At 38.6% G+C, this 15,671-nt stretch overlaps 1 protein-coding gene across 9 annotated transcripts in view; it reads left to right on the forward strand.

The window, feature by feature from the left end:
* The window catches only part of INPP4B (inositol polyphosphate-4-phosphatase type II B), a 753,420-nt gene that overhangs the window by 675,314 nt on the left and 62,435 nt on the right, over positions 1-15,671 (forward strand). For all 9 annotated transcript variants that reach the window (XM_034661577.1, XM_034661575.1, XM_034661579.1 and 6 more), the window contains 2 exons: positions 2,521-2,661; positions 7,738-7,835. In XM_034661577.1, the coding sequence (XP_034517468.1) occupies positions 2,521-2,661; positions 7,738-7,835 (239 nt within the window). The remainder of the gene's footprint in view (positions 1-2,520; positions 2,662-7,737; positions 7,836-15,671) is intronic.

A 15,671-nucleotide genomic window follows, 5' to 3' on the forward strand; every position in this document is an offset into this window, starting at 1 on the left:
ACAAAAACTAACTCACAATGGATCCTTGGTCTAAATGTAAGAGCTAAAACTGTGAAACTTCTAGGAGAAAATATTTGTTAAGTTGGGTTAGAGAAGGAGTTCTTAGATAGGACCTGAAATTCTAGATTCATGAAGTACCCAATTTGATAGAATGTAATCAAAATGATAAACTTTTAAGGAGCAAAAATATCATTAAGTAAATGAAAAGAGAAGCCACAGATTGGGAAAATACCTGCAAATCATATGTCTGATATAAGACTTGCACCCAGAATATATAAAGAAATCTTACAACTCAATCATTATGAGACAAAAAACCTATTTTAAAAATGGGCATTGGAATTGAATAGGTATTTTGCCAGATAAGATAGATGAGTGGCTTACGTGCACATGAAAACATGGTCAACATCATTAGTCACAGGAGAATGCAAAGTAAAACCACACTTAGATACCACTTTGCTCACAGTGGAAATCATCATAATCCAAAAGTCAGACAATAACAAGTGTTAGCGAGGATGTGGAAAACCTAGAACCCTCATACGTTGCTGGTGGGTATGTAGAGTGATGCTGCCACTTTGAAAACAGTTTGGCAGTTTCTTAAAAAGTTAACCCTAAACCTATATGACCCTTAGGTATATACCTCAGAGAAAATGAAACCATATGTCCACAGATAAACTAATGCATGAATGTCGATGGCATTATTCTTAATAGTCCAAATTGTGAAGTATCCCAAGTAGCCATCAGCTTGCGAGTACATAGGGAAAATGTGGTGTATCTATACAACAGGCGCTATAAATAGGGGGGGAAAGGAACAAACTAATGATAGATGCTACAGCATAATGACTTCAAAGTCATCATGCTAAATGGAAAATACTAGGCATAAAAGACTACATATGACATCATTTCATTTATATGAAATATGTGAAAAAGTAAAATCTGCAGAGACAGAAAATAGATCAGTGGTTTCCCAGGGCTGAGAGTGGGTTGGGGTGTGAATGCGAACAGGCATGAGGGATTGTTTTTAAGGTGATGGAAGTGTTGGGGCACCTGGGTGACTCAGTTGGTTAAGCGTCTGCCTTCGGGTCAGGTCATGATCCCAGGGTCCTGGGATTGAGCCCCACATCAGGCTCCCTGCTCAGCGGGGAGCCTGCTTCTCCCTCTCTCTCTGCTGCTCCCCCTGCTTGTGCGTGCTCTCTCTCTCTCTCTGTCAAATAAATAAATAAAATCTTTAAAAAAAAGGTGATAAAAGTGTTCTGAAACTGGGTTATAGTCAGGATAGCACAACTCTATAAATTTGCTAAAACTCTGAATTATACACTTAAAATGCATGAATTTATGTTGGCTATATTTTAATAAAGCTGACAAAAAGTTATTGTAAAACATTATATAATGTTTCACCTTCAGAGCAACCTTTACACATGGACGGACTCATTAATTCTCCTCATATTCTTGAAAGACTTGAAATAAATAAACATCAGCCCTCTGTTAGCCAGGCTTTTGTAAAGGGCACTGAAAGCAATTTTAAAAAGAAAAATGATGTGTCCATTCATCTGAGGGCGGTGCTAACATCCCTGCTTGCTGGATTCACGGTATTTCCTGGTTCTCTGGTTCAAAGCTCAGGTAAGAAACACATCTGAGTCCATCATCCAGAGTAGTATATGTCAGCATTGTTATACCAGAGAACTAAAAATATTTTCACAAAGAGACTCACTAATTGTCCAGTCCTTCTTTTCCCAATCCATGCATTACAATCCCAGCACTATCTATAGCTCCAGAAACACATGGATTTTCATATATTCCGAGCAAACTCTCTGCATTTCAATACTCACTTCACACTGCATCAGAAGATGTCAAGTTTAAAAATATACAAGCAGCTATTCTTGTTGACCATGTTCTGTGAATCCTACTTTAAAATTTCAACACTGAACATTAGGGGTAATTTTTAATGGAAATTTCCAATGAAAAAAGCCTTTCCTGTGATATGCTAATGTTGCAAAAATGATCAGAAACCCCCAAAAGTTACATCTTAAGTAATGAAACCATTCCATCAAGCCATCACAAACTGGGAGGTTCATCAATAACAGTAACAATCAGGCCATGAGCAAAAATATCTTAAATGATTTGGTTTATTAGTTTCCCTATATTGAAAAATCCATCATAAATTACTTTTCTTATTCTTGAGACTGGCTGGGTTTTAAAAATAATTAAGTCAAGAAAATAAATATCGAGTCTCTTATGCACGTGGCCCTGGTATACAAATGAACTAAACATTCTTCCTTTCCTAAAGGGGCTCAGAGTAGTGGAGAAAAATTACAAAAATGTAAATAGTTCTTTACTCCAAGTAATTTGATAGTGAAGTGAACAAAATGATTACCGAATGAATTAATAACAGAAAATAAGCAGATAGCAACCAAAAACTTGAATCAGCTCTATATTCCAACTGTTTGTTTCTTTCCAATGACTCTAAGGCAACAATGAGTGAAATAAGCAATGCCTCTTCTCTTTGTCCTCCGCTGTCCTCAGTGAACATTACGTGGTGGAGGTGAAGCTGCCTGCACGGATGTTCGAGGCACTGCCTTTGCAGATTAAAGAGGGACAATTGCTCCATGTGTATCCAGTACTTTTTAATGTTGGAATCAACGAACAACAAACTCTTGCTGAGAGGTGAGCTTCAGGTAGAAGATTGGTACTTCCGTTGTTCTTTTCGGTTGTTATGGGTATGCCGAGCAGTTCCCCGTGCTCCTGCACACGAGACTCGGAGACACTCACAGGTACATTTTCCTTTTGATCATACCAAGTCATTCGAGATGGCAAAGAGAAATATTCATATTTCAGGATTCCTGGCCCACGTCAAATTTAAATGCGGCAAAGGAATGAGGTAAATATTGATGCGAAGGCCGCATTATGTACATGGATTAGCTTTCTTCACGGTTCCAAATACCGCACGTGTGTATCCAATTTTAGAATGGTTTGCATTCATACGTATTTCAACATTGTAAACTCAGCCAATTGGATCAAACTTTTCTGGACCTAAAACACTGTCTAGTTTTCCCTTTTGTTTATTAAAATAGTTGTTATCGGGGGGAGGTTAGCACATATGTTCATAAATAACTTGCTCAGTCAAACAACAGATGATTGTACACAGTCCCGTGAGTTACCGTCAAAAGCACCTTTTTGTATCTTACATGGTTCACACGTAGAGATTATTGAAAATGTGGATAAGACTTAAAGTTCATAGAATACATTTTTAAAAGATTCTGGAGAAAGAAGTTGCCATCCTGCCGTGGAGAGGTTCCCCGATGGAGAAATTCCACGATGGGCAGTACTTTTGGAAAGTTTGATAGTCTTCCATATTTAAAAAGCTTTCTTGTCCATAATTCACTCTCCAAATGTCTCTTTCCCTTGCAGGTATCAGTTTAAAGGCGCCTAACATATTCTTTGCCATGACTTGATAAGTAGGTGTTAAACCTGTACCAGTGTCTTTTACTAGATTAAAAATGCCACTACATTTCTGGTCCTCCTGAATTTCAGTGATGGTCAAGGTGCCTGTTTTTATCTATTCTCTTCCAATGATTTTTCCTTTTCTCCCTCTTATCCAAAAGGCATTTCCTGGACGGCATAGGTTTTCATAATTCTCACCTGTCAGTTACAACGTTAGGTGGCAGCTTTGTATTTCATGTTTAATTTCAAGTTGTGTAGAAGCCATTAATCTCCTTTCTTATAGTATGCATAAATCAGAATATAATTTTATTCACTGTTGTACAAGAAGTTTACTTTGATAATTGAGCCCTGTTGCACTTCAATACCTAAAGTGAGATTATAGTCCAGGCGTCTGAATATATGTGCCTCACAGCAAGTCTGATGGTTGAGGTAAATGATATTTATGAATGTAAATTACACAATTTTGGGGGGAAGGCAACACAGCACTTTCAATTCATTGTTTCTTCTTTGATGCACTTGATTATGGAGTGTTTTGGCTTTGGATCAGTAAGTTAAACCCTGTTAGTGTGGTCTTGAGAGAGATGTGAGTGTCCCCATTTACAGGCTTTTCAAGGAAAAGTTAGCATTGCAGTTAACATTGTATTTTCAAGCCCTCCATATTAGGTTAATTTGCATCACTTATGTCATTGTGACTATTTCAGCTGTTAGTCACTTTATTTTAAAAAGTCCCTTCCTGGGGCACCTGGGTGGCTCAGTCCTTAAGCGTCTGCCTTTGGCTCAGGGAGTGATCCCAGAGTCCTGGGATCGAGCCCCGCATCAAGCCTCGCATCAAGCCCTGCATCGGGCTCCCTGCTCCGCTGTGAGCCTGCTTCTTCCTCCCCCACTCCCCCTGCTTGTGTTCCCTCTCTCTCTGGCCATCTCTCTCTCTGTCAAATAAATACATAAAATCTTAAAAAAAAAAAATGTCCCTTCCCATGGGGGCACCTGGGTGTCTCAGTCAGTTAAGTCTCTGACTCTTGATTTCAGCTCAAGTCTTGATCTCAGGGTTATGACTCTGAGCTCTGCATCAGGCTCCATGCTGAGATTAGAGCCTGCTTAAGATTTTCTCTCCCTCTGCCCCTCCCCCCGCTCTACCCCTCTCTCAAGAAAAAATAAATGAATGAATGAATATATAAGTAAATATTTAAAAAGGTCCCTTCTCTTCCTTCTCTTTTACCTCTCTTGCTTATTTTATATATGTGTGTCTATGTGCACACACACCCACACGCACACACTTTTTTTTTCATATCTGGAAGCTATAGAGGCACTTAAGACTTGAAAAAGAGACAAAATGGCAAAGTACAGAAGAACTCAAAGAGAATCAGGAAGGCTGGCACTCTGGTACCAACCAACTACTGATCTGAGTAAATCACTTCCTCTCTGTTCTCTGAACCTTATTTCTCCAATTCTGAATTTTGAGCTTTACCAGGCAACATCTATAATTAGGTGCTATGTAACCCAGGTGTAATATTTTACTACATACTTACCCATTGCCCAAATGTATGCTATGTGTATCCATTCTTAACTAAGTAAGTACTAATTACTCTGGGTTACCATAACAAAATACCTCAGACTGGGTGGCTTAAACAACAGAAATATTTATTTCATAGTACCAGAGGCTGAGAATTCCAAGGTCAAGGTTCTAGCCAATTTCATTACTGGTGAAAGTTCGCTTTGACTTTCTCTCCTTGTGCTCACTTGACGTCTTTTTTGTGTACACAGAGAAAGTGAGCTCTCTGGTGCCTCTTTTTACAAGGACACACTAATCCTATTGGATTAGGGCCCCCATCTCATGACCTTTAATTACTTCCTTAGAGGCTCCATCTCCAAACACAGCTACTGGGGGATGGGGCTTCAAAATGTGATTTTTGGGGGAGGACACAAACATTTAGTTCCTAACAATAACATCACTCCAGCAAGGATGATCTTTTTAAACTACCATTTGATTATAATGTCTGAAAAATTTAGAAAAGCATATTTCAGGTTTAGAGAAACTCTCCTGTAGATTTTTCTGCGTCTATATTCCTGTTCTCCAAGTTTGACTCTATATAGATATTGAACACTGACCTTGCACCAGGCACTACTCTGCCAAGCTGTGGGACACAGGGAGCATGCAGTGTAACAAGACGAATGGACATGATCCCTGTCCTAAAAAAAACTTACCATCCCATAAGGAAGCCAGATCAACAACTAATACATTATAGTTTGACTCATGCAATAAGCAAAGATGTGGAAGAGGGGGTAGGAATAATGGAGGAAAGAAAGTGATTCACAGATGGGAGGGGAACTCATCAGGGAGGTTTCATGGAGTAGGTGAGCCTCTCATAAAGCCTAAAGGATGAATTGATCAAGCAGACAAGGAAGATAAGGCATTCTAATTAGAGGGAGAATGACATGTGGAAAGTCCCAAAGGCATTGATATGCCACTGGTGAGGGAGAAGAGGGTAACTACACTCCCATAAGGGTTTTGGAAACCTTCGTGGGGAAGTTAGATGTGAAACTAAGGAGTTTAGACTTCATCATTATAGGGAGAGAAGAAGCAGAGAAGTTTAGTAAACTGATATGAAGAACAGGTACTGGATTCACTTCTCCAACATTGCGTTTATTGAATGTGCAGCTCCTGGCACATAGTTGATGTTAAATAAATGTTTGTTGAATGAATGAATGACCTGACCATGGTGTAGAGGGTAGACTGGAAGGGAAGGAGCCTGAAGGCACAGTGCTGGGATATTTGGGAGGCTCTATATCCAGTCTAGAGTGGATATAATTAAACGTCTAATATATAATAACAGTGTTAAAAAAGGAGAGTCTGCCAGACCTGTGAAAAAAATCAATGAATAGTGGATGGGGTGGCGAAAAGAGGAAATCCAAGAGTGCCTAGATTTTAACTAGAGTTAATGGCAGAATATTGGGGACATGTTTAATTTTAAACCAAAGGAGGGGCGGTTTCAGTTTGGGCTTATGTTACATTTGAAGTGGGGTGGGATAATTCACACTGAAATTTTCAACTCATATCTAGAAATACAGATTTGGATGGAAATATATTTGGAAGCCATTTACATATGATCGTTTGATAGAGGGACACCTTGACCGTAAGTTTAAATCTGGGCAATGCTTAAAGAAAACCCAAGGGCAGTGAACACCCAAGGGCAGTGAACACCCAAGGTCAGTGATACACCCAAGGTCAGTGAACACCCAAGGTCAGTGATACACAGGTAGAGAGTGTTGGGTTGAAGAGACAGAAGAGCACCAGTACAGAGGCGGTCAGCCTTCATGGTGTGGACAGAAGGGAAATGTTGGGGGGCGCCTGGCTGGCTCTGTTGGTTGGTTAAGCGTCCACCTCTTGACCTGGTCCATTTCCAACCTGGGCCGGTTCACCCCACCTTAGGCAACCTGGTGGTCCCCTGCTCCTGGGAGGTCACCATATTGATGCTGAACTTAGTGCAGACACCTGATCGGCATGGTGCACTACAGCCCAGAACTCCTGGGCTCAAGCGATCCCCTGCCTCAGCTCCTGAGTAGCTGGGGCTTACAGGTGCGTGCCATCACGCCCAGCAAGTGTCCACCTCTTGATTTCAGCTCAGGTCATGACCTCGGGGGCTTGAGATCGAACCCCTCATCGGGCTCTGTGCTGGGCGTGGAGCCTGCTTGAGATTCTCTCTCTCCCTCTCCCCCCTGCCCCTCCCCTGTCTCTCCCTCTCTCTGTCTCTTTCTCTCTTTCATCCTACCCTTTCCGTCCCTCTCTTAAAAAAAAAAAGAAGAAGTGTTGACAGAGGTAAACCTCTCTGGAGATGTTAGGGTCTACATGTGCCTACGACAGTTGACAGCACATGTAAGACTGTATGCAGCCAGTGTCTGCTCTTGATGTCCTGGACCCCTCCTCAAGCTGTCATGGGTGAAGAGGAAGACTAGAGGCATGAAAAAGAAGAGGCAGGGTTTTTCACCCTGTAGAACTACATCCCTGCAGAGGTGGGGAAGCTAACATTAACTACATACCAACCGTGCACAAGCACAGGAGCTGGTGTTACAGGTTTGAGTTTTCATCCGAGTTCACATTTGATGAGCGTGAAAATCGTTTGGTGTGTGAAAAGGGATTGGTGGAATCAGGGCCAGTAGAGACTGGAATGTGTTTAAATAACCGTTGTGTGATGTAGACTCCATTAGGAAACTATTGCCATCTACTTAAAAAGAAGAGGTGAAAAGTGTTACTTTCAGGAACTTCTTTATAGCCCATAACTGTTTTCTTTGTTCCTTTTTTAGGTTTGGAGATGTCTCTTTGCAGGAAAGTATTAATCAGGAAAATTTTGAACTTCTAAAAGAATATTACACAATATTTATGGAAAAGATGCCTCCTGATTGTAAGTATGCCAGTTTCAGAAAGCGATTATAAATTCTCAGGACAGGTCAGACATAGAGGTCAATGGGAGAAAGACGCATGGGGTAAGAATGGGAGAGCGAATTTGAGATTATCTGAACCAAGAAGACTGATTGCCCAGGTGGCATGGATGACACCTGCCTTACTGCCTTGATTGCGCTCTTGATGTCATGCTGCTCATGCTAGGACATTAATTTCAGTGCCATTGGAAAATAGCAAAAATCTAAAAGTAAGGAGCTTATAATTAGAAATCTCAATTGAGTCCAATAAAAATTTTATATAATTCTTAACCATGTAAAAGACTTTAATAATAACTATTTAACTTTCTGATTTAGAATCTGTATTAGATTGCACATGTACAAGAAGAAAATCAGATAGAATACAAGTTTATACAGGTAATAAAAAGTGGTATGGGGATGAAGGAACTGACTTATTGAGTATAGTTGTTGTGGTATTTATGTGAAATTGTTAAGACATCCAAGCCTATAGAAAGGTATTTTGCACTTTGGAAATTTTTTTTTGGTCATCGTTGAGTTCTTTTTCCCATAATATTAAGCCTATAACATTTGAGCATTTCAAAACCAGAGAATCAAAATGTGTTTGGAGTTCATCAGTAAGTAGTTAAATATGTTGAAATATTGAGATATTTACAGTGATAAGAAACTTGGTTTTAATAAGGTAGGAAATATTTTAATATTTTTAACCAAAAGCTGTAATAAAAGTCTACCTGTCTTCTAATCACTGGCAATTTGTTCACTGGTCTGTATTTTCATACTTAATCTGAAATACCTTCAGTGGCCAAGTGTTTAGGACTTTTCATAAGCCAGTGAATCTTGCATCAAAATAGTACAAAGGCATATGCAAGTTCAAGTGTGGATAGTTAGAAAATTTCACCTGCAAGTTTTCTTTCGCCTGTGGTTTTTAGATTATTTTATTTCACATAAAATATTATTTTTATGCCAAAATGAAATTAAGTGCAGGAAGATTTTTTGGCAGCCAGCGTACTTGTGAATTCTAAATTTAATTACTTGAAAATTTAATGATATAAACAAAACTATTCTGCATTAGTAACTAATGAAAAAAGGTTTATTTTAACTTGGATGTGGGTAGATAATTTTTTTACAAGTGACCTAAAATTTGGATGAAAGTAATTCTCAGAATTCTTATAAACAACTCGATTTCTGTCAGTCCTTTCAAAGTGTGGTCACGGGACCATCAGAATAAATATCACCCGGGAACCTGTTAGCAATACAAATTCTCAAGCCTCTCTGCAGATCTATTTAGTTTGCTCTGTAATCTGTGTTTTGATAAACCTTCCACATGATTTCTAATCCATACTAGAGTTTGTGAACCAATGATATGCCATCATTATTCAAATTATATATTATATTTAAAAGTAGGTTGTTGACAAAGTCTGTGAAGGACTTCAATACTATATATAAAACAATAATGTCACCTTAAAAAGAAATATGTGTAAGTCATTGTTGAAATATGTATAAGTCATGAGTTATTGTCTGAAATATGAAATTCAAAAGTAAATCCCTACATTCAGGTCATTTAAACTCTTCATAATGAGGAACAAAAATTTATAAAACTTGAAAACATTAGACCTCATATAATATTCTGCTAATTAAATATAACTAAGTGTGTTTACAGCTTGTAAATATATTTCATCCTTGAAAACAGAGTAGACTTTTGCATCAAACCAATTGTATTTCATTAATTGGACAGTTGTCTTAACACACTGAGTTTTTCCTGATACTTTATTTCCTATTATGTCAACATATTTTTGAGGCAACAGTGTCATAGATTTGGCACAGAATTTTGTGATGCTACTTAGGTTGTTTTCCATAACAAAAGTCCAAACCTAATCTGTGTAATTATACTGACATATGTAAGGTTATACTTCATGCATAAACATTGTAACTCAAAGCATCATCGGAGTTGCACTCAATTCAAGGAAGAAACTATAAAGCCTTATTAACAGTGTGAATGAAGGTTAAACTATTTGTAAAGGAGGAAAAAATTACCATTCTGGATCATACCCATAATCCATATACTCTATTATGTTTCTTTCACAGTGAAATTAAGGGATAATTTGTGTCAGCGTTAAACGGATAAGTTAATCCTCTAAAAACATGGCTTTCACTTATTAATCCATTTTGGATGTATTATCCATTAATTTACTAACCCTAGTGTTTTTTTAAATTATTTATGAATAGTTGAATTCTGCATGTTTTTGAAGTAAAAAAATTTCCCTTTCTTCCGAAAATAATTTTTTTTTTTTACTTTAAGGGATGTCCCCTACTTTTGTGATATTGGGATTGAATGAATAAAGCCTATCAGCTGATATGAGAAAACATATGTGTTAGGAGATTATCCATAAGTACAAGGAAAGGAGGTTTAAAGAACCCACAAAAAAATGGAGAAATTGTTAGAGATCGGGGGTCATCAAACATTGCTGTAGTTAAATGAGAAGGATTTCAGCCAGGACAAGGTAAACAAGAATTAACAAATGTGATGAAGAAAAAAGGATTCAAGAGAAGCTGCTGGATTTGGTGGTTATGAGCATTGATGACATTCCATGGAACATTTACATAAAAATATGGAATGGAACCACATCAAAGGCATTTAAGAAGAGAACTCCTGTTGTACAAGCAGGCAGCCAGAGTGAAAGCCACCCTCCCAGGAAAGTTTACAGTGATCACAAAGAATGAAAAGATAGGCTGAATGCAACAGAGTCAAAACGAGGGTTTTTCTCCTTTGTTTCTCTTTAGTTTCATTTTCCAAGAGAGATGAAAATTTTCAAGACATGTGGAAATTGCAGGACAGTGGCGAGGGGCTAAGGATCTGCTCTGCACCCAGCCTGCAGGTCCTACCGATGGGCACAATGATAGGGCCCCTGGGACTAGCCAGAAAGCCCATGAGGGGCCCCAAAACAGAGTAGAGGACTATGCCTCCCATATAATACAGAGATAGAACATTATTACTCAAGAGGAAAGAAGAGCATTCTGGCTTTTAGAAAAAGAAATCTGCCATGCCTGGCTGAAGCCCCTGTAACACCCAAAGAGATCCAATACAAGGTCATAGATAATTCTTTAAAATTGGTGTTCTGAGTATTTAAGATCTGGAAAGAGGCCACAGTATAGTTTAGGCCTGCTGGTCTACCACTGTCTCTCAGGTCTTCCTGGTCCTTTGGTAGCTTCAGAGGAAAATGCCTTGAAAAGAGAGTTTGTTCATAAGGATTATATTCACTTTAAAAATCAGATTAGTCATGGTTTTCCCTGATATCCTGTCAAATTCTTTTAACATAGTTTTTAACACATCTTTAACTATAATTTGTAAAAGCTGTGCATGAATGTCAAGCCCTCTGACGTTTACTTTGCTGAGCTAAGATTTAGTTCACAGGGTGCAATTTATTTAAATCAAAATATTTTTGTTCTTTGAGCTTATATTTTCAGTTAACATTTTCCATTTTTTAGTATTTTTATTTATCTTACCTCTCATTTAAAAAATAGACCAAGGGAGCAAAGCTGGTTCAGTGAAGGATACAATTAGAAAGTACATTATAATATTAAAACTCAAGATAATGTGAAATATATAAAAAGTAACAGGACTTCATTAGGACAAGAAAACATTCATATGAGAGGATTTCCCAGAAATAGATGAAAAAGAAAAGCTTAACTATGAATGCAGTGTTGAATATCTAAAGTCAGATTTTGTTAAGTCAGAAACTCAATCAACTCACCTTTCATATCTAATACTTTGTCTTTTAAAAATACTGCCATATAGCCATTAAAAATTCAACAAGAGTTTTCAAACATAGGACAGAACTCTCTAGTAAATCTATTATTTTTTCTAGAACAAGTATATGGTAATAGTTTCCTGAGTAAAATCATTGGATTTTATTTCTCTAAGAAATGAAAAAAACAAAACAAACAAAAAAACCCCCCAGAGCTACCAAGGTATCATTCATAATTGTACTTTATGTAAAATAAACTTAAAAATGGATGCACGTCAGACTATTGCTAAGAAACAGACAAGTAGCTACAATAATCGCCACACATTCTGTGCTCTGGAGGAAATCATTACTAGGTCTTGACAGATTTCTTTAGCTGATCACACTGTTGGACTTTCCATATGGTTCACTACCATAGAGTGTGGGAGAGCAGTGGCTGGCACACATGCTAACAGGTACCTCGTGTTACAAATGGATAAAATCGCTGAGAAGCAACACATAAATCAGTCCTTGGAATATTGAGCATATATCAGAGAGAAGAATTGCACCACATTTGCTCTGTTTATTAATGAAAATTAAGGCTACTTACATGGGTATTTCCTTTAGTGAGTAATTATATTATGAGCTCTGGTTACAGACCAGAAAATATGTGATGTAATCAATCCTGACAGCATCAGCTATGTGAGCCACATAGATGGGCGATGTTCCATAAGCAAGATAAGGTGCATCTGAATATCAATCCGCTTACTGTTTACTTACTTAAAATTGGAGCCCACGTGTATTGACACTTGCAGCATGGCTCACTGCTGCCACAAGTTTAAACGTACGGCCTTTAGTTTCTCAGAGCAAGGGGTGGGTGTTTCTGGCCCCTGCTTTTCAGAACGCTCTATCCTTAGACTACCACCCACCCTGAGCCTGGCTCGCCAGACCTCAGCAGGCTTTGGAAATAACCTGAACTTATAAAATGGGAAATGAGGTAAGGCAGATATCTCAAAAGACCTTAACAAACACACGCACAGACATGGAGTTGCACACACACACAAACACATACACACACTGTCATACCCCATGCACACACCCCACTAAATGCCTTCCAACAATCTGAGTTTTTTTTTCATTTGGCAAAGAGACTTTCTGATACAGGTAAAATACTCCCCAGGTTTTAAAGTAAATTTCTGGGATATCTGGGCGGCTCAGTCGGTTAAGCATCCGACTCTTGATTTCAGCTTAGGTCATGATCTCAGGGTCCCGGGATTGAGTCCCGCTTTGGGCTAATGCTCAGTTGGAAGTCTGCTTCAGGATTCTCTCTGTCTCACTACCCCTCCCCTGCTTGCTTTCTCTCTGTCTCTCAAATAAATAATCTTTAAAAAAATAAAGTAAATTTCTTAAGTATTAACTTTCCCCCACATATAATAATACTAGATCTCTTCTGAATGATTCACGATAATATATATATGATATTAATATAATATATATACACTCTTTCTGAACATTAGGACAGCCTCTCAACATTTAGAAAACAGTGACACCAGAGGATACTATTTTATTCTGTCAACTAAGGTTCAGCTGTGGATGACAAAAAATACTCTAAGACCCTTCCCCCACCACCTTTCTCCCTCCTCCCAATATATCTTTTCTCTCTGCTTCCTTTTTACTGTCTATAAACTTTAAGGATGTGGTCAGGAAATGCAAGAAGAGATTAACCTTTACACAGGGGCAGGTAAAGAGTATCTGAATTAGATATGTTATGCTAGCCTAGGCTGTACTTGGATAAAACAAAAAATAATACCAAATGCTTAGTAGCCATATCAGTCTTAGCCCAGTCAGGAAAACACATTTGAGGAATTTGCCGCAGAGCATTGATGACTGACATTTAAAAGGGGGAGGGGGGCGCCTGGGTGGCTCAGTCGTTAAGTGTCTGCCTCCAGCTCAGGTCATGATCCCAGAGTTCTGGGATCAAGCCCCGCATGGGGATTCCTGCTCCGCTGGGAGCCTGCTTCTTCCTGTCCCACTCCTCCTGCTTGTGTTCCCTCTCTTGGCTGGCTGTCTCTGTCAAATAAATGAATAAAATATTTTTTTAAAAAAGTGGGGGGGGGAATTAACAAGGGATCCACGTAGCCACCCCAAATTTGGCAATAGCAGGAAGCTGCTACTAGCCCAGGTGTTAGAGGGACTTAAGTCAGATGTAGTGTCACCAGAGCACAAAAACTAGGGCCCCCGAGCTGTGTCTTGGTTCTTGGGTGGGGGCTGGCTGGTAGAAACTGGGAGCATGGACAGTTCCCTGGAACTGGAGCCATTTGGAAACCACAGAGGGCCTTATAAGAAGCCGAGAGATCAGGGGAGAAATGAATGGGATTCTGTCTCCCTCCCTCCTTCCTTTTTTTTTTTTTTTTTTTAAATTATGATGTTAGTCACCATACAGTTCATCATTAGTTTTTGATGTAACGTTCCATGATGCATTATTTGCGTGTAACACCCAGTGCTCCATGCAATACGTGCCCTCCTTAATACCCTTCGCCAAGCTAGCCCATCTCCCCACCCCCCTCCCCTCTAAAACCCTCAGTTTGTCTCCTTCCTTTAATCTCCCTCTTAATCCTCATTGTCCAAACTTAATTGTGAGTCCATGTGCAGCAAGCAGCCTGGGGAGTAAGGTTTTCCTGTGTATAAAGACCCAAAGGGAAAAAGGTACAGATAGACATGAGAACAGATCAGCAGTTGACCAGCACAGTCTGCCGCTCAGCACCTTCTTACCTTTTCCCATGCAAGAAGAATTTCAAACAATCCGTGTCTGGATGTGGGGTTAGCAGTCTGTGTTTTACCAAGCCCTCCCAATGATTCTGCTGCGGGGTTAAGATTTGGAAACCACTAAGTTAGACTTGTAAAATGTTATAGATTAGTTCTCAAACTGTAAATTCATGTTTTGTGTTTCATTTATACTCTAGACTTGAGTGTAAAAGAAAGTGAAATTCCCAGAATATTGGAATGTTGTATCTTTTATTTATTGTTATTTAACAAACATTTATTGACCTAAGTGAAATGTGTATATAAAGCAACTCAGCTGTAATCATGGTTCTGGTCAATGTGAAATTACCTTGATTTATTATGCCAAGCTAAATTAATGTGTCTAAGTTTCTCAAGTACAAGGAATAATCTGACTATTATAGATTTTTGGCATTTTCAACAAACATGAAGGTATAAGAAGATAGAAGGTTCTTAAGTTAACACATGAATGTTCTTCCAACAGGAACCATAAATTACTGCACAACTACTTTACTACTAATAATTTCTGTTTTGCAGACATCCAACTTTGATACCATGTACATGTCCAGATATACAAATGAAAAATCCAGTTACTCATCTAAATATTTTACTTATTTTCTTTCAAACATATGTGTATTTGGAAACATTCAGATGGCTGAGGAAATTTTCACATATTACCCATATGTTTGGCATTGCATAGACATTAAAGATGAGTAAAAAGTATTGGCAGTATAGGATAAATTATTTTATAATGCAGGACTACCTTAAGGTTGAAAATGTTGCAGAAAGAACAGATAAAAGTGGAATTTAAAGATTACTAGCTGTCTCCAATTTTTCTCTACCCTTTTTTTTTTTTTTGGTCTAAATCCACTCCAGTCAGCCTTTGGTCTACATAACTTTACTGGTTTCATCAGGGTTTCTATATTGTTAGAGCCAATGTTCAATTCTCTGTCTTCATCCTGCTTGATCTAGTAATAGATTTGACATCATTATTTTTTTCTGTCTTTCATCACTTGCTTCCAGGCCACCACACTTTTCTGTGATTGCTTCTACCATCTGGCTGCTACCTTTCAACCTCCATTACTGATTCCTCATTATCTTTCTGACCTCCCAATGTTGGAGTGTCCCAGGATTTAGTCTATGGATGTCTACTTTGCTCTTGTTGAACAGTCTCATTGCTTTAAATACCATCTATTCATTACCGACCTCCATACCTACATCGCCAGCCCATCTTTCTTCCCAGGTCTCCTGTATCCTGCTCATCACCTCTGACTTTGTTCCTGATATGTCTTTAAAAACTTACCTTTCCTACAATCATTC

This window comes from Ailuropoda melanoleuca, chromosome 5, assembly GCF_002007445.2.
Source record: "Ailuropoda melanoleuca isolate Jingjing chromosome 5, ASM200744v2, whole genome shotgun sequence".
Classification (NCBI taxonomy): Eukaryota; Metazoa; Chordata; class Mammalia; order Carnivora; family Ursidae; genus Ailuropoda; species Ailuropoda melanoleuca.